Source organism: Notamacropus eugenii, chromosome 3 (genome assembly GCF_028372415.1).
Source record: "Notamacropus eugenii isolate mMacEug1 chromosome 3, mMacEug1.pri_v2, whole genome shotgun sequence".
Lineage (NCBI taxonomy): Eukaryota > Metazoa > Chordata > Mammalia > Diprotodontia > Macropodidae > Notamacropus > Notamacropus eugenii.
The window spans coordinates 319,320,111-319,338,108 of NC_092874.1; the positions used below are offsets into that span (position 1 = coordinate 319,320,111).

Genomic DNA, 17,998 nt, shown 5'->3' on the forward strand with positions numbered 1-17,998 from the left:
GACTTCAAAATTCTGGCACATGCTATGACTATTGGCTCAGGTTTTTCCTTCACAGTCACTTTATCTATCTATGTTAATATGTTCTTTTTTGTTTCCAGAGGTTTGATTTTTCAAAGTAACTTTTGAATGATCTATTTTTGTTTCATTAGAGTAGCCATGTCAGTCTCCTTTTTATAACCAGTTTTTTCTACTTGTGGCAGTTGCACTGAATTATGGTTTTTTAGGGCAGCTGGGTGACATAGTGGATAGAGCACTGACCTTGGAGTGTGGAGCATCTAAGTTCAAATCTAGACTGAGACACTTATTACCTGTGTGACCCTGGTTAAGTCACTTAACCCTGATTGCCTCACCCCCCCCCCCCCAAAAAAAATTATGGTCTTTTCATTCCCTTCTTAACACTAGTTTCATTATTCTTTCTGCTGAATTCTTAAATAGGAGCTCCTAGCTACTTTTTCTCAAAGGTTTTACTCTTGTTAGACTTTGTTTTCTAACTCTTTTTCTAGAGTCTTGCCATTCATCTTCTCTCACCAATGATGATCTTCTTTTAACATTATGCAAAGTAAAATATTCACTTTCCAACTTTCTGGTTAGTTCTATATTTCATCTATATGTTTCATCAATAACCTCTTGTGACATATTTCTTGGAAAACTTGGAAAAATTTTATAATTTTGCTTTTCTGAAGGCTTTTCCAGAAATTGATTTAGTCCTCTCAGATCGGAGCTTAAATGATGTTAGGAAGGTAAAATCGACAGGCCTTGGCAACAGATTGGATATTGGGGGCAGGGTGAGGGAATAGAGTTGAGGACAGCACTTAGATTGCAAGCCTGGGTGACTGGCAAAATGACACTTTTCTCCAGCACAGTACAAAAATACTTTTGATCCGATGACTAAATGACAGCCCCTGCCCTCAAGTTTACATTCTTAATGAGGGAGACAATACACATAGAAAAGTGGTAGCTAAGGAAGGTCACTTTAGTCTGGAAAGTATTTGGGATGGTAAGCAGTGCCACAAATAGATTACAACATCCTTCCACTGCCAGAATGGATTTGACCAAGGCTCTAGAACTAGAGGGGAGGAAGGCTTGCTGGCAGGGCATTTGGCATAACCCTCAAGATGATAGGCAGGGACTAGAAAATGAGGTGAAGTGTGACTTCGACCCATATAAAATAGTGGACTAGGCAAGGGTTCAGTCCCTAACCTGGACAGCAAGGACCTAGGATATAAGTTCTGGAGACGAGAGAATTAAAACTTTCAGGGTGTGCCTGCCTCAAGTGTCTTCCCTCTCCAGTCTGTCCTCCATTCAGTCACCAAAGTGATTTTCCAAAAGTACAAGTCTGACCATGTCACCTCCCTCCTTTAAAAAATTCCAGTTTATCCTATATATACATTGTTTGCACATAGTTGTTTTTCATGTTGTCCTCCCCTAAGTTCTTAATTCCTGACTGCCTCCCTCATTTCCCTTAAAGGTTGCAGACCTTGGTGGTGGGCAGTTCCCAAGAACTAAATATGACAGTGACTGTGGGGAACCAGGGTGAAGATTCCTATGGAACCTTGGTGACTTTCTTATTTCCCCCAGGACTGTCCTTACGACGAGTATCAGGGATTCAGGTAACTCAACTCTAAGAGTTGGTATTTTCCAGTTTGTGCCCTCCTCAGAGATCTCTGTTTCTGTGGTAAACTTGGCTGCCTCTGCTTTTCTTCCCTCCCACAGAATCAACCACGGTATCGTTCCATGTCAGTGAACTGTAACTTAGGAACAGTTGACAGTAAGACTGAAAGAAGCACCCAGTGTGGCATTAGTCACCCCATCTTTCGGGCAGGAAGTGAGGTCAGCAATACCACTTTTATCTCCTCCTTTCCCCTTTTTTCCTTCACTCCTTCCCTTTCAGTCTCTTCTTACTTTCCTCTTCTCTCCCTACTCAGATAATTTTTAATGCAACATTTGATGTCTCTGCTATGGCTTCCCTTGGAAACAAAGTGGTCTTTAAGGCAAATGTGGTCAGGTGAGATCGATGCCCTTTGATGGAAAATCCTACTTCTTGTTGATGGTGGGATTCCACCCTGTGCCCACTGGATGTCCTTGGGCAAACAAATCTTCCCTGTGGCCTCATCTGGATGGACCTCCCTCTTTTCTCTCTAGTGAGAATAATGCACCCACCACCAACAAGACTTCCTTCCAGTTGGGGTTACCAGTGAAATATGCTATCTACCCAGTGATCAACAGGTACCAACTCCATTCCACTCCCCCAGAAGGCTGCTGATGCAGTTAGCCTTCCTACCATGCTCAGACTGGTCCATAGTTGTACTGTTGTGTGACAGTATGTGCTGTAAGCGTATGTATGTATTATCTCCCTGTCTTTTACTTTTACTACTTCTTTACCCCATGTCTCTGAATTCTTCATCCTAGAAGAGGCAGTATGAGGCACTGACTGACTTTCCAACCAAAAGACTTGAATTTAAATAATAGCTCTGCGATTTAACCACTTGTGTTAGCTTGGTCAAGTCACTCAACTTTTCTGAAGCTACATTTCCTTGTTTCTAAAATGATGGCACTGAGTTAGATGACCTATGAGTTCCCTTCCTGTTCTAAGTCTCTGATCCTATATTCTCTTTCTTGCCCATCCCCTATGTCTGGCATTCCAGCTGAGGTAGCTCCACAAGTCTCCCTAATGTGGAGTTCTACACTGTCATTTCATTCATCCGATCAACAAATATCTATATAGAGGGTAAGGTACTATAGACAAACACAGTGGTTAAGAAACAGCCCGTGCCTTTCAGGAGCTTAAAACTGAGTGGAATTGCTTCTAATATTGTACCATTTACCACCTTTTCTTCCATCAGCCATGAAGAATCTACAAAATATCTCAACTTTTCAGACTCAGAAGAGAAGAACAGCCCTGGTTTGAAGCACAAATACCAAGTAGGGGAATGGCGTAGAAGACCATGACATCTGGGAAGAGTTGTAATTAGGAATTCTAACACCTGGGGCAAATGCAATTGAGTGTGCAGAGGTTACGGTGGAGGGGTACAGACATTGAGGGGAGGGGTGTAGAGATGAGGCATAACTTCAAAGGTTTGACCACTACTGTTCATGGTTGAGGTAAACTAGAGAAAGGTCATTCTGATCAACTGGAGGATAAAGAACTGACAGGAGCATGGTTTTTGAAGGAGATAGATGTTGGAGTGCCACAGAAGACAGATAGTGAATTTCCTGGGAGAATGACCTAGAGGTGCCCAGAAAAGGCAGCAGGAATCTGGACAAGAAAGAGAAATTTTTAAAGGAGGTGGTTGCTGGGTGATGAAGGTAGAGGGAGAGTCTAAAGATGGCAGTGGAGAACAAGGAGTATGCCAACTCTTTATCTTGGCCCTGTGAGCTAAATGATATGAGAGAACGAGCCACCACCCTTAGAAATGGTACCAAGAGGTATGATGTATTCAGGGGAAAACCAGGTTTCAGTGAACACCAGCAAAGGGAAGAACTGTGAGGAAAAGATCTAAGATGAAAGGAATTTTAATCATTCCAGAGTACACAATGAAAAAGAGGGCAGAGGAAGAAAGGATAGAATGGGGAGGGAGTGAGAGAGAAGTAGTTTAGAGGATTAGGATTGAACTGGATAGGAATTAGAATAAAGGGTAACAGGAGAAAGGGGTTTTAAAAGTGGGAGGAGGTTCAACTTTTGGTACAACCTCTGGAGAAGAGATTGCATGTCCTTTTCCCCTCTCCTCTCCTGACTTTTCCTGTCATTAACCTTACTCCCTTGCCCTCTCCTGGGGCCATCTACTCCTCCCACCCTAATCTCCATAGCAGAACAAACTGGCAGACAATCAAGGTTCAAGCAAGGAGTTCTCCAGACAATAGAAGAGAGGAGACAGCACTTTCCTGCACTCCAACCAGATGGCCTCCGGGACAAAGCCCAGATTGCTTTACATTAGTTACAATTCTGCACCTGGGTCCTAAAATCTTGGAAATGAGAGAAGAGTTGTCTTCCTAGAAACCATAGTAATTGGTTTTTAGAAAAGAGCATGTAGGAGAACATAGGAACTGAACCTTGAAATTCACACCTTCTCTGTGCAGGTGAACAACCTAGGTCAACGGAATGTCCCCATCAAAATTGACTTCTGGGTCCCAGTTAAGTTGAACGAGAAAAACATTTGGGAGAATGCTAAGGTCATCCACCCCCAGGTATTCCTATTCCCACATTTTTACCTATATAATCCTGGCTCAAATGTAAAACTCTCACTCTTTGTTCCCTCATCTTGGAAATGTGTAGTGTCTCTTAGACTTCTCTTGAATAAAATTCCAGACTCCCCTTCCGAGCTAATTCAGTATTTCTCATTTTGACCTCATCTTTGACAGTCTCTTTCTTTCCTTAGAATATCTCATGTACCTCAGAAACAAAAGTTCCCAGTCAGTCTGATTTTCTGGCACAGCTTCGTAAAACATCAATAGTGGTAAGAAGGCACCTAAACCCTGGGGATACCTGCATGTCAGAGCTAGAGAAGATCCATTGTTAAATTCAGATGCTCTTACACCATATCAGAGCCAGTTACCTGATTTAGTTAGCTGGATTCAACTGCCACTTTTGTGACCTTGGGAAAATCACTTAGCTTCCTCCAGCCTCAGTTTCCTCATCTATAAATTGGGGGTAATCAGGCCTACCTTACATTTGAGGATCAAATGAGATGATAATAAGATACTTTGCAAATATTAAAGTGCTACCTAAATGTTAGCTGTTAGGGTTATTTTTATTGTCGTGGTTGTAACTTAACAGTATCTTATTTTATTTCCTGATCTATGAGCTTCTTTCTCTCTCATCTTCTTCCTCCTAGAATTGCTCCATTGCTGTCTGTGAGAGAACTAGCTGTGACATCCCCATATTTCACATTCAGGAAAAATTTAACTTCACCATTGAAGGCAACCTGAGCTTTGGCTGGGTCAAGCAGGTATGGAGACATAAGATGAGAGACTCCTATCTCAAACCAGCTGTTCTGCCTGCACAAGAATTAGATATATTCCCTAACCTTTGTCTAAACTCAAAGAATTCATTGTTTTAATCCTTTTCCCATACCACCGCTTTATCCCCTCACAGACAGAGCGAAACGACCTGCTGGTCAGAAGCTTGGCTGAAATAACTTTTAATGAGTCCATATATTCCCTACTTCCAGGACAGTTGTTTTTGAAAGCCCAGGTAACCTATGTTTGTGGGAACTATCTATTGTCACATGGGATCAGAGGATCTTAGACTTAGAGCTGGAAAGGACCTTATAAATCATCTAGTCCAGCCTCCTATTTTAAGAGATAAGAAAACTGAGGTCCTTGGAAGTTAAGTGACTTTTGTAATATCATACAAGTAGCAGAATTAGAATTTGAACTCAGGTCTCTAGCCCCCATTCTAGCACTTCAGCTCTACCCTTTGTAGCAGAGTATAAATATTCCAAGACAGGAGTAGAACCTGGGTGTGGGAAGAGTCCCATCTATGGGGCAATGCTTCCAGATGCATTATGCACAAATTCGGGGCTTATTGTTCTAGGAGTCCACCAAAAAAAAGAGGTTTTGTGTTGGGTTGGTTAAGTAGCTTGGATTCAAAGGGAATAAGGTTTCAGTAAGAAAATCAGAATTTAGATAAGGAAGTCCTGAGCTCTGGTTTGAAACAGATTTAAGAAAAGTGGGTTTAAAAAGTCAATATGGTTACCTTTGTTCATTGGAATTTCTTTTCCCTCGATGTTACCTCTTACCAACCAACCTGCAGGCAGAGACCAAAGTTGAACGATATGAAATTTATTCTCCTGTTCCCCTCATTGTGGGCAGCATCGCTGGGGGACTGGTGCTCTTAGCACTGATCACAGCTGGACTGTACAAGGTGACATCCGTTACCCTACCCTTTATCCCCAACATACCTCTCAGATTGAAAGGTTTTCTTCTTTTTGAACTTCTTTCTTTCTTTAAACAATTTTATTGTTTAGATTTTGTTTTCAACATATCACACAAACCCTCAGCATGCTCATTGAATATGATATAATAAATGACTCCCCCAAAACAGTTGTAGCACTTAGAGGAAGTCTCCAACTCTCACATGGGTACCCTAGAATCAAGCTATTCTATGAGTATAGGTTAGCTAAAGACCATAGCTTGTAAGCCCTACTAAAGCAGAGGAGTGACTTTTACTAGTCAACCAGAGGACATCATTCATTCAAATCATAGGCAATTAATGAAAAAGTATAGTAAGAAAGTAGCAATAAAACATTTTCCTCATAAACTTGAAGCATAATCTCACAAATGGATGAGTGGGGGGGAAATGGATGAGGTGTGCACAGCACACATGTGTAGAGAGGCTTGCATTGAGGTATCATCTATAGCATAGATAGACTTCATAGAGGGGCAACTCATATTTCTCATGCAACAAGACCTACCATTGTTTCTTGTGATGCTATTTTGCTATGTCCATTTGGGCATGCTCTCTACTGGTCTTGAGTAATGTGCAATTTCTGCCTAATGTTGTTATCTCCAAGATTCAAAGGGTTTCTGTTACAGAACCAATTCTTTCATTAAGGGGATTTGTTCTGTGAAATTTGGATTCAGTCAAAGGGACACACTCGAGGACCTAGCAGACCAAGTGTGGCCTTGAAGCCTCAGGTTCCCCACCCCTGGTCTATGCAGACTAGAATTTAAGTAATATTGTCATTTTTACCGTATTGTTACAGGTTAATTGCAATCATTTAGGACTTATTTTTGTAAAATTTTGTTTTATGTTTGTAGCTGTTAGTCAAGTCAGTAAGCATTTAGTACATGCCTACTATGCGCTCACTGAGGATACAAAGAAATGCGAAAATAGTACATATTCTCAAGGAGTTCACATTCCAATAGGGAAGATAACATGAGAACAATTATGTAGATACAAGGATATACCCTGGGTAAATTGGAGGTAATTTCAAAGGAAAGGTACTAGCTTTGAGGGTGACCAGGAAAAACTTCTTGAAAATGTGGAATTCGAGTAGAAATTGAAAGGAAACCAAGAATAATCTAATGTGTGTTTTGGTAGCTTAACAACCAGGTATTTGATGTATTTTGTTATTATTTTTAATGATTCTTCTTTCTATCTCTTCCTCTTTGTTGTTATTAACATGCAGAAGGGCTAATTAATTTCTGTGGGTTTATTTTATATCTTACTGCTTTGCTGAAGTTATTGTCCACCTTTTGATGACAACCATTCTTGAATGGTGGATCTAGAGTCCAGATCTTTTATTAAGGAGATTTGTTTTGTGAAGTTTGGATTCAGTCAAAGAGTCACACTTGAGGACCACACATGTGGTATGGCCTCGAGACCACTGGTTCCCCACCCCTGGTTCTAGACTTTTCCAAGTAAGCTATTATATTATTGTCAAGTAGAGAGAATTTTGCTTCCTTTTTGCCAATGTTTATCTTCTTAATTTCTTTTTCTTTTAATTGCCATAGTTAGCATTTCTAGTACCATGTAACATAATAATGGTGACAGAAGGCATCCACACTTTAGTCTTGATATTACTGAAAAAGCTTCCAGTCTTCTTCTGTTACAAAGAAAAAAGTATCAATTGGTTTTAGGTAATAAAAAGTCATATTGAGGAAAGTTATTTTCATGTCTATGCTGTTCAGTATTTTTAATATAAATGAATGCTGTGCTTTATTGAGGGATTTTATGCATCTTGATATAATCAATCATTTGATTGGAGAGGTCAAATCAGTTAATGGTTTTTCAATTTTGTTACTCTTTTCAAAAAGGTTCTTTTCTATCTTTTGTTCAAATTTTGTTTTTAATTCAATTTATCTTACCTTTAATTTTCAGTCTTTTGTGCTTGTTGGTTTTCTAACATTTTTAAATCACGTTTAATTAATTAATTTTTGTTAATATAAATATACATGGATATAAATCTTCCTCTAAGAACTGCCTTTAACTATTATTTCTATGATTTAGTCTTTGATTTCATTTTTAAAGACTTTTTAGTATTAATTTGTCTCCATCTTTTGATAACATTTCTTTTACTAATTATAATTCTTTTGCTTTATGATCCATGTTGCTTAAGATTTCTGCTTTTTACGTTGGGGGGGGGGTGTATTCTTAGCTGATTTTTATTTTTGTACCCATATGCAAATGTGTATTTTCCTTAAGATTTTCATTTAGAAGTTTATTAGCTGGTCAAATGCAGCTTTCTAACATTTTAGTCAAACTTTGGGGGCAATGTGGTAGGGTGAAAGAACAATGAATTGAATACATAGAACCTGAGCATTCAAATCCCAGATCTACCACTTATTACCTATGAGGCCTTAGACAAGAGACTTACTTTTTCTAGGCCTCATTTTTCACTTTTGTAAAATGAGTGGTTTGATCCTAATGTCTTCTAAAGATACTTCCAGCTCTAAAGCTAAAATATTATATTCTTTCTTTTGGATTTGTCAAGGTCTGAGGAGTATTAGGGTCACCACACATCAATGTCTTACTATTCAGATCTTTTAAATTTAACTTAACCTTTAAGAGCTTGGTTATTGAACTATTTGATGCATATCTATTTAATATTTGTATTGTTTCATTATTTATGATTCCTATAATAATAATATAGTTTCCTTACTTGTCTCTATCTGCTATTGGATTATCCAAAATCAAAACTGCAGCTATTTGTCTTTTTTTGGCATTCCTAGTATTTTTTGTATTCAGAGGATTTTGTCTCAGCTTTTTACTTTGTCTATATGGATCGCAGTGCTCTAGATATCTTTTTTGTATATAGCAAATTACTGAGTTCTGTTTTTAAACCATTCTGAAATTTGCTTCCTTCATATTGGTGAATTTAGCCTGTTGACACTCAAAGTAATAATTGTTAAATTTGGCTTTCCCTCCATTTGATTTTATTACATTATTGTCTTCTTTCTTTTTTATTAGTACAAGACATCATACTACTTATTTTGTTTTTAACATTCTAATCTTACTCAATATCCTACCCATGTAAACACAGATAAAGTCTCTCCTATTTTCCTAGAATCTGTTATTAATCACAAGCCACTTCTCCTAAATACACCAAAGACAAACTTAGTTTCTATTTTTATTAATTCAATTTTATTTATTTTTGTTTACCCTTCTTCATATAGCCCAGCTGAAAATGTGGGAAAGGGATTAGCATTTTTCCTCTTCCTCCTTCCCCATCTTGTTTAAGGTCCTTGATTTCAAGAAATATTTTTTTCACTTCTCTCCAAATCTTTCAATCCTCCAGATGACCTTTGTAAAGGGATCTTTTCCCTCAAATTTGCAACCTTTTAAAATGACCTTTATAGGATCATGAGATTATAATATCATGTTATGTGTGATTTTAAAACAGCCAAAGTCTTTTTTTAGAAGAGGAAATTCAGAAATACTATTTATACCATGTGAGTCATTTCAAAGATTGCTTTTGTTTGTAAACGTTACTCAATATATTTCAACTCACACTTGAAAAGTAAAGAATGTGTGAATAATTGAATGCTAAATATTTTAATTTAAAACTAAATTCAAGGATGGATTGTCTTTAAGAACAGAAAGAACAATTTTAGTCCATAGTAACTCCAGTTAACCATTAGACCTCTGTCCAATAGGATGCTCTAACTTGATTCACTGGTTAAAGAGACCTAATTTCAAGAAGGATTGATTTCTATACAACTAACAACTACAAGAAGTTATTCTGTGAGCACTGAATGATCAGTTTCTATGTTAGTTGAGCTTCTTTTCTTTCATAACTATTGCTATAAAAACAACCCCCCACAACATTTGTAAAATACAAATGACACATATGTGAAATATGTAAAATAAAGCAGTAATACCAGTTCCTTAGCTTGAGAACATATGAGAACCATATGAGTTGGGGAAAAGAAAAAGGAAGAAGAAATAAAAGAAATTTCCTTTTTTATTCTCCTATCTCACAGAAAATGAAAACGACTAACCAAAAACAATGCCTGTTACATTCAGTTAACACAAAATTATTCTTTACTCCTTCCTTGCATTCAATTTCATCTGCTTGGTTAATTTGTATGTCAAAGACCCTTCCTAGTTCTGGAACAATTCATAAGGAAAGATTTAAAATTTCTTGCCTCAGTGAAGAACCATCTTCTTTCCATGATGAATTCCATTCAGTTTTGTAGGAGATCCCATTTGGGGGCACAGACTTCCTTTGCTTTTCAATGTGTTGTATTTCAATCTATTATTTAATTTTTTTTGGTCCTCTTTGATTTGTTTTGTGTCATTTGAATTGATGTTTGTAGATATATAGCTTGTTTCCTCTTGGTAGCTTATAACACTTATTTTCTTGACTATGAACCACTGGAACTTAACAACTACAGTTCTGAGTGAGTTAAATTTAGAATTATTCTTGAGTAGCATTCTGAGAATCCTATATATTTTCCCTCTGCCATATATTTACAATAATTTTTGGTAACTGTGTTAGGTTATGGTATTTGGGCTTTTTATTTCTTCTGGTTTATGGAGATCTGAGATTTTCTACTTTTGACATTAAAAAATTGGCAATTATTTGTTCTTGTATCTCTTCCTTTTTAATTCTGCCTGAGTCATTCTATCATAGCATGTCACTTCACTGAGATTTTCCACTAATTTTTCTACTTTCTCAATTCTCACTTAACTTCTTAAATTATACCTTCAATGATTTTATTTTCAATCATATACATTCTTTATTTTTCATATTTTGATTATAAACCATGCTCTTAAAGAATGTTAATTCTCTCTTCTAGAATTATACTTGTTACTTTTGTCATCACTTTTTTTCATTCTGAAGATCTGTCCTTTTTAATTTTTTTTGTCATATATATTCATTGTTATAGAATCTCTTTTGTGTTGACTAATTTCTTTGGTTCTTCTATTAGTTTTCCTGTCATTTTTTTATTTCTTTCTTTTCCTTTGTTTCCTCATTGCTGTTCTTACATTTTATTTGGAGCATTTTCCATAGATTTGGATTAGTACACAGACTTAGTTGACTTAGTTGCAAGTACTCACAGCACTATCTTACATAACTTTTTTCTTCTCTTCATTGTTTTCACCTCTCATCTCTCCTTTCTTCTCATTCTGCTTTTCTTACTCTTTATATGGTGTTTCCCTTCCTATTTTCCCACATCTTTGCCCTATATTTCTTTGTTTCTTCTTCATCTCTCATTTCCACCTCTCTGCATCTTCATAATTTTCTCTTTCCTGATGAGTTTCCCATCATAGTATCCACCTCCTTGATTTGTTACTGGTATGAAAATTAGAAACGGGGAAATCTCTATGATTTCCATCCCTTTCTCACCAACTCTGTGTCTCTCTACCCTCACAGCTTGGATTCTTCAAACGCCAATACAAAGATATGATGAATAATCCTGGGGAAAATGCACCTGACACAGCTCCTCCTGAATAAGTGCTCCTTCTTTCACCACCAGCCTCTTCGGATGGAGACCAATAGACTTTTGTTAAACAAGTACATCAGTTCTCTTCTTGCCCAGGGGCCAATCCACTTGTTTCCTTCAGAAGAAGGGAATGAAGTTTTCAGGTTTTTTTCCCCCACATGCTTGTCCTCTCAAGGAGCAAAATATCTCAGTTCATGCAAGCAGGTCACTGGATGAATGAATATGTGAAAATACCTCTTGGAAATGAACAACTTGGCTTTTCAACAGAGTGGGTACACTTATGTAGGATGTAACTGTCTTAAGTAGAGGTGGCTGCAAGTAGCAAAGCCCCTCTAGTAGGTTAAGAACTGTTTGTGGTTCACATATGTGTAGATAAAACTTAAAATAGCAGATTACTACCTGTTCTTTCCCTTAAGTGTATGTCTATCCTTGGATATAGGACAGAGAATGGCAAGGTGGGGTAAGAAGGGGTCATCTACTCTTTGTTCTAACTGGAAATCAACAGAAGTGAGTTTTTTTTTCCTTTCTCTATGTGAGTGTGTTTTCAGGGGAAGCCAAGGTAAGTGTTTGATAGAAAGGTTGAGATGGTAGTAGCAAAGCTGGTGAGATGGGATGAATGTCAGAGGCAGAGTGAGACCTGTGAACACCTTTAAAGGGAGAGTTGTTTGGTTCCCTTTACACATCACCATGTGCAGGTAATGGATGAATAAGTGTTTTCTCAGGAAGGTAGGAATACACCTGGAAGCCAAATTCCTTAATAAGGATGAGAAGGTTGCCTGGGAAAAGTGGTTCACTGTTATAAAGTGTGTGTTATCATGCTCAAGATTCTGATGTATAATAGGGGAATGGGGGGGGGTCAGGGAAGAAAATGTCCAGTTGAGTAGATTAACCAAAACAAAGTAAGTGTCAAGATGATAAAATTTACCAAATGAGAACATATCTCACAAGACATGAACAAGTTCCAGACCACCCCTTGAATCAATCAAAGCATTTCAATTAGGTACAGAGGAGTTAGTCTGCTATGTTGAAGAAGTGGGTCAAACTCTCAAGATCCTATCCAAAAAAGGAAGAGTTGGTTCACAACAAGAGAAATTTCAAAGGTATGGCAATAGAAAGCAAAGACTATGGGCAGCAAGAGCTGAGCTAGAAATAAGAAGCACAGGCAATCAATGAGAAGAAAGAGAAATTAAGACTAAGCAGAAAAGGAAGAGACAGAGGATGACCACTGGCCCTCAAGATATGCCAGAACAAAACACTCTTCTTGCTCAGGCCTCCAGTTGTACATGATTCCTCAAGGACTGATGGAAGTTCCAAAAAACATCTGCTCTTTCTCCACTTCTGGGAACCTTTCTATTCATATGCATTATAATATACTCTGCTGCTTCTTCATCCAAATGTTTCCTAAAATTTTACCTGAAATTTTCACAAAGAGACCGGAAATTAGAAAGAAAGAAATATAAGTATAAAGTAAGACAGGGAAGCACTTCTCTGCCTAAACACTGAATTTTCCAAGCTGGGGGCTCACTGTGATGGTGATGGTATTTCTCACTTTTTGTAAACTTCCTAAAGCAACAGAGGAAGGAACCAAACGCACCTCAGAGCCTATCATACTGCCCCCAAGTCTTTAAATAAATTACTTATTTTGACATGTTATACTTAAGTTACTAATTCCTTCCTTCCTTTTCCCCCTCTCTCTATTGCCCTTTTTTTCATCCTATTTCTTTCCCCAGATAAGTTGTCAAAAATCAATCCTTTCCCCTTAAACTTCACATGTTAAATAACATTCTTTTGTGACATTTTCTATGTTTTCTTTTACTTTGATTTGGTTACTTTGATTTCTGTTATTATATTTATATGTTACCCCATTTTTACTTTCCCTTTCTATGCTAATAATATTTTTGGTTTTGACAAAACCTTTTTCTACTAAATTCTTCCCTTAGGCAAGCATGTGATATTTCCTCTAAATACTGAATCACGATCCCAGTCCTACCGTTGCCCTCACCATGATCTCTCACTGCTTCTAAGGCCATCACTGGTTCTATGATATCCCATACCAATTTGGTTTTTAGTCCCTGCCATGGAACTATATATCCCTTCTAGCAAGTACCATAACACTTGTTCAGGGAAGAGCATCTGTTATTATGTCTCTCTCTCCCACTCAGACAAGAAATATTACAAGAAATAATACAATAAATATCTGTTACCCATTACTCATATATATCTCTCCCCCTTGGCAATGATCATCAATCTCCCTTTCTAGGATGAGGATTGCTGACAGCAATGAAAGAAAGTCAAGGAAAAGAGAGTTAACAGTTTGGAAAAGGAGGCACAAAAAATATGGAAGAAAAATAACAACTTAAAAAACATATTAGGCCAAAATGGTAAAAGAGGCTTTTACAAAAGTCCACTGAAGAGAAGAACTTATTAAAAAGCAGAATTGGCCAAATTGAAAAGGAGGTATAAAAAGCTCACTGAGGAAAATAATTCCTTAAAAGTTAAAACTGGGCAACTGGAAGCTAATGACTTTATGAGACATCAAGAAACAATGGAATAAAATGGAAGAAAAATCCTTCATTGGAAAAGCAACTGACCTGGAAAATAGATACAGGACAGAAAATTTAAGAATTATTAGATTACCTGAAAAAGCTTAAGGACTATGGCTGCCAGAAAAAAGCCATGTGTATCAGGAAGAACTGGGCAAAAGAAGAGCTTCTCTGGGGTGCTACTAACATAGGAGGAAAAATGTCTGGGACACCTCAAGGTTTCTACACCACAAAATGACTGAAGGTTACAGGGAGTGGAGAGAAGTAGAGAAAAAACTGAACCAAGGTCCCTGGGGTGGGGGTGGGGCAGAAGAGGAGTTCATATGGAATACTGCCTTGGGGGTAAACCTGGAAGGAGGGATATTTTCTAAATTGTATGGCCTGGGACAAGGCCCTGATCACCACTACCTTCTTATGAGTGTAGAATTTGCCTCACAGAATTGCTCAAAAGAGGCAATGTAGAATCTAGCATAATCTTTACATACATATGGGAGAGATAAATGGCTAGGAGAGAGACTAGGGTAGAGAGCAAACCATATCATTTGCTATATTGAGATAAATGATTTTTTTATTTGGACCAAAAAAGAGTAAACACTGTGTGATGCCATTTTCTTTACACTGTCTAATCAACTGTATGACTGAGAAGATTTGGTCTCATATAGAAAATTATTTGCCTTTGCCTTTCTTAGGTTTTCATCAAGCATATCATTGTATACATAGGTCATTCTCAAAAATTTTACAGAGATGAAAAAGTAGATAGATCAACAGCTGTTTATCATTTTAGTTCAACAAACATTCATTAACACGTGAAGCACTGGGGAAGTGAAGCCAAGATGGTGGAGTAAAGGTAGGGATTTGCCTTAACTCTCCTAAATTCCCCTCCAAACGATTTTAAAATAACACCTCAAACAAATTCTGAAATGGCAGAACCAAGAAAAGGATGGAGTAAAACAATTTTCCAACCCAAGACAACTTAGGAGGGAATCAGGAAAAGTCCATCTCACTGGAATGAGGGCAAAATGCTCTCCATTACAGACCTTGGAGGTAATTGAATCAGTTGTTTCTGAAGCTCTCAGCCCACAGACAGTAAAGTGGTTTGACAACAGGTCAAAAGGAGATTACAGGGGTTGTTTTGCTGGTACCAGGTGCATGACTATATTGTGCTGCCCATATGAGGCTCTGGGCCACAATCCTAGGGTGAGGAGGAGCACCGGCACTATAGAGCTTCCAACTACTGGGGATCACGGACTCTGGTCACAGTTGTAGGGCAGAAAAGAGCTCTCAGGGTCACTCACAGACCAGAGCACAGGCCAGGAGAGCAATACATTTCTCCTTAGATTATGCCACTTGGAAAAACTGAAAATTTACAGACACCTCCCCACCCCCCAGCAGAATGAGTTCTGAAAATGGCTGCACAAAAAACTTAAAACTTAGGACAGAGCTCCCTCCACTCCAGAAGAAGAACTCAACTTTAACATAGTCAAAAGCCAAAAAATAGAATGGGGAAATGAGCAAACAACAAAAAAAGAACTTGACTACAGAAAGTTATTATGGTAATAGGGAAGATCAAAACACAAAACTTAGAAGAAGAAAACAAAGTCAAAACAGCTACATCCGAAACCTCAAAGATAAATGTGAACTAGTCTCTGGCCCAAAAAGAATTCCTAGAAGAGCTCAAAAAGGATTATAAAAATCAAATAAAAGATATAGAAGAAAAATTGGGAAAAGAAATGACAGTGATGCAAGAAAATCTTGGGAAAGAGAGTTAACAGCTTAGAAAAGGAGGCACAAAAAATATAGAAGAAAAACAACACCTTAAAAATATAATAGGCCAAATGGTAAAAGAGGCATAAAAGTTCATTGAAGAGAAGAACTCCTTAAAAAGCAGAATGGGCTGAATGGAAAAGGAAGTATAAAAATTCACTGGAGAAAAGAACTCCTTAGAAAGTAGACTTGTGAAGATGGTGGAGTAGAAGGATGGACCTGGTGTAGCTCTCCCCCAATAACTCATAAAATACCTGTAAAAAATTACTCTAAGCAAATTCTAGAGCGACAGAAGCCACAAAATGACAGAATGAAAGAGATTTCCAGTCCAAGGCAGCCAGGAAGGCTGACAGGAAAGATCTATTGCATGTAGCTCAGAGCAGAGTGTAGACCAGCCCTGGCCCATGGCATGGTAGGGACAGGTCTGAAGCAGGTTTCAAGGCACAGAATCATGGGCAGCAGCTATGGTTCCCATGTTTCTCAACTCACAATTGCCAAAGACAGCTTCAAAGGTCAGTAAGAAAGCTCTTTCACCTGGGTGAGAAGGGAGCAGGGTCGGGCCCTAGCACTGGGCCCAGGGCGATGGCAGCCACAGTGGCACAGTGTCCATTTTTGGAACCCTTGGCCTAAAGACCTTGGGGGAATCAAGCTGCTGATATGGGTCTCAGCCCTGAGTGGCAGTCCTGGGGTGAAGAGGAGCTCTGGCCTGGTGCAGTTGGTGGAGGCTCTGGAGCTTGTGGTTGCTCACAGATGAGAGCTCAGGCCAGAAGAGGAGTAAACTCTTCTCACTTGATTGTGCCACCTTGGAGGAACTGAGAACTTACTAGAGTATACCGTAGAGTATACCCTCCTCTTGACAAAGGACTCAAAAGCCAAGTAACAGGCTAGGAAAATGCCCAAAAGGGGAAAAAATAAGACTATAGAAGGTCACTTTCTTGGTGAACAGGTGTGTTCTTCCATCCTTTCAGATGAGGAAGAACAATGCATACCATCAGAGAAAGACCCAAAAGTCAAGGTTCTGCATCCAAAACCTCCAAAAAATTATGTAATGGTCTCAGGCCATGGAAGAGCTCAAAATGATTTTGAAAATCAAGTAAGAGAGGTGGAGGAAAAATTGGGAAGAGAAATGAGAGCAATGAAAGTAAATCGTGAAAAGCAAGTCAACAGCTTACCAAAGGAGACTCAAGAAATGTTGAAGAAAATAACACCTTTAAAAACAGACTAACCCAAATGGCCAAAGAGGTCCAAAAAGGTCAATGAGGAGAAGAATGCAGAATTAGTCAAATGGAAAAGAAGGTTCAAAAGCTCACTGAAGAAAATAGTTCTTTAAAAATTAGAATGGAGCAGTTGGAAGCTAATGACTTTATGAAAAACCAAGAAATTACAAAACAAAACCAAAAGAATGAAAAAGTAGAAGATAATGTGAAATATCTCATTGGAAAAACAACTGACCTGGAAAATTGATCCAGGAGAGATAATTTAAAAATTATGGGACTACCTGAAAGCCATCATCAAAAAAAGAGCTTAGACATCATCTTTCATGAAATTATCAAGGAAAACTGCCCTGAGATTCTAGAACCAGAGGGCAAAATAAGTATTGAAAAAAATCCACTGATCACCTCCTGAAAGAAATACAAAAATAAAAACTCCTAGCAATATTATAGCCAGATTCCAGAGTTCCCAAGTCAAGGAAAAAATATTGCAAGCAGCCAGAAAGAAACAATTCATGTATTGTGGAAATACAATCAGGATAACACAAGATCTAGCAGCTTCTACATTAAGGGATAGAAGGACTTGGAATATGATATTCCAGGAGTCAAAGGAACCAGGATTAAAACCAAGAATAAGAATCACCTACCCAGCAAAACTGAATATAATACCTCAGGGGAATAATGGTCATTCAATGAAATAGAGGACTTTCAAGCATTCTTGATGAAAATACCAACGCTGAATAGAAAATTTGACTTTCAAACATATGAATTCAGAAGCATGAAAAGGTAAACAGGAAAAAAAAATCATAAGGGACTTAATAAAGTTGAACTGTTTACATTCCTACATGGAAAGACAATATTTGTAACTCTTGAAACTTTTCTAAGTATTTGGGTAGTTGGAGGGATTACACACACACACACACACACACACACACACACACACAAACACACACACGCATACATAGACAGAGGGCACAGGGTAAGTTGAATAGGAAGGGATGATATCTAAAAAATAAAATTAAGAGGTGATAAAGAAATATATTTGGAGGAGAAAGAGAAATATGAAATGGGGCAAATTATCTCATAAAA

General features: G+C 38.0%; 1 protein-coding gene across 2 annotated transcripts in view; it reads left to right on the forward strand.

Moving 5' to 3' along the window:
* LOC140496709 (integrin alpha-M-like) overlaps positions 1–11,918 on the forward strand; it is a 58,319-nt gene extending 46,401 nt beyond the window's left edge. For both annotated transcript variants that reach the window (XM_072596815.1, XM_072596816.1), the window contains 11 exons: positions 1,469–1,610; positions 1,714–1,830; positions 1,926–2,005; positions 2,143–2,226; positions 2,844–2,922; positions 4,078–4,185; positions 4,377–4,454; positions 4,833–4,946; positions 5,093–5,191; positions 5,753–5,863; positions 11,322–11,918. In XM_072596815.1, coding sequence (XP_072452916.1) covers positions 1,469–1,610; positions 1,714–1,830; positions 1,926–2,005; positions 2,143–2,226; positions 2,844–2,922; positions 4,078–4,185; positions 4,377–4,454; positions 4,833–4,946; positions 5,093–5,191; positions 5,753–5,863; positions 11,322–11,402 — 1,093 coding nt within the window. In that variant the 3' untranslated portion in view covers positions 11,403–11,918. The remainder of the gene's footprint in view (positions 1–1,468; positions 1,611–1,713; positions 1,831–1,925; positions 2,006–2,142; positions 2,227–2,843; positions 2,923–4,077; positions 4,186–4,376; positions 4,455–4,832; positions 4,947–5,092; positions 5,192–5,752; positions 5,864–11,321) is intronic.
* The last annotated feature ends 6,080 nt before the right edge of the window (positions 11,919–17,998 follow it).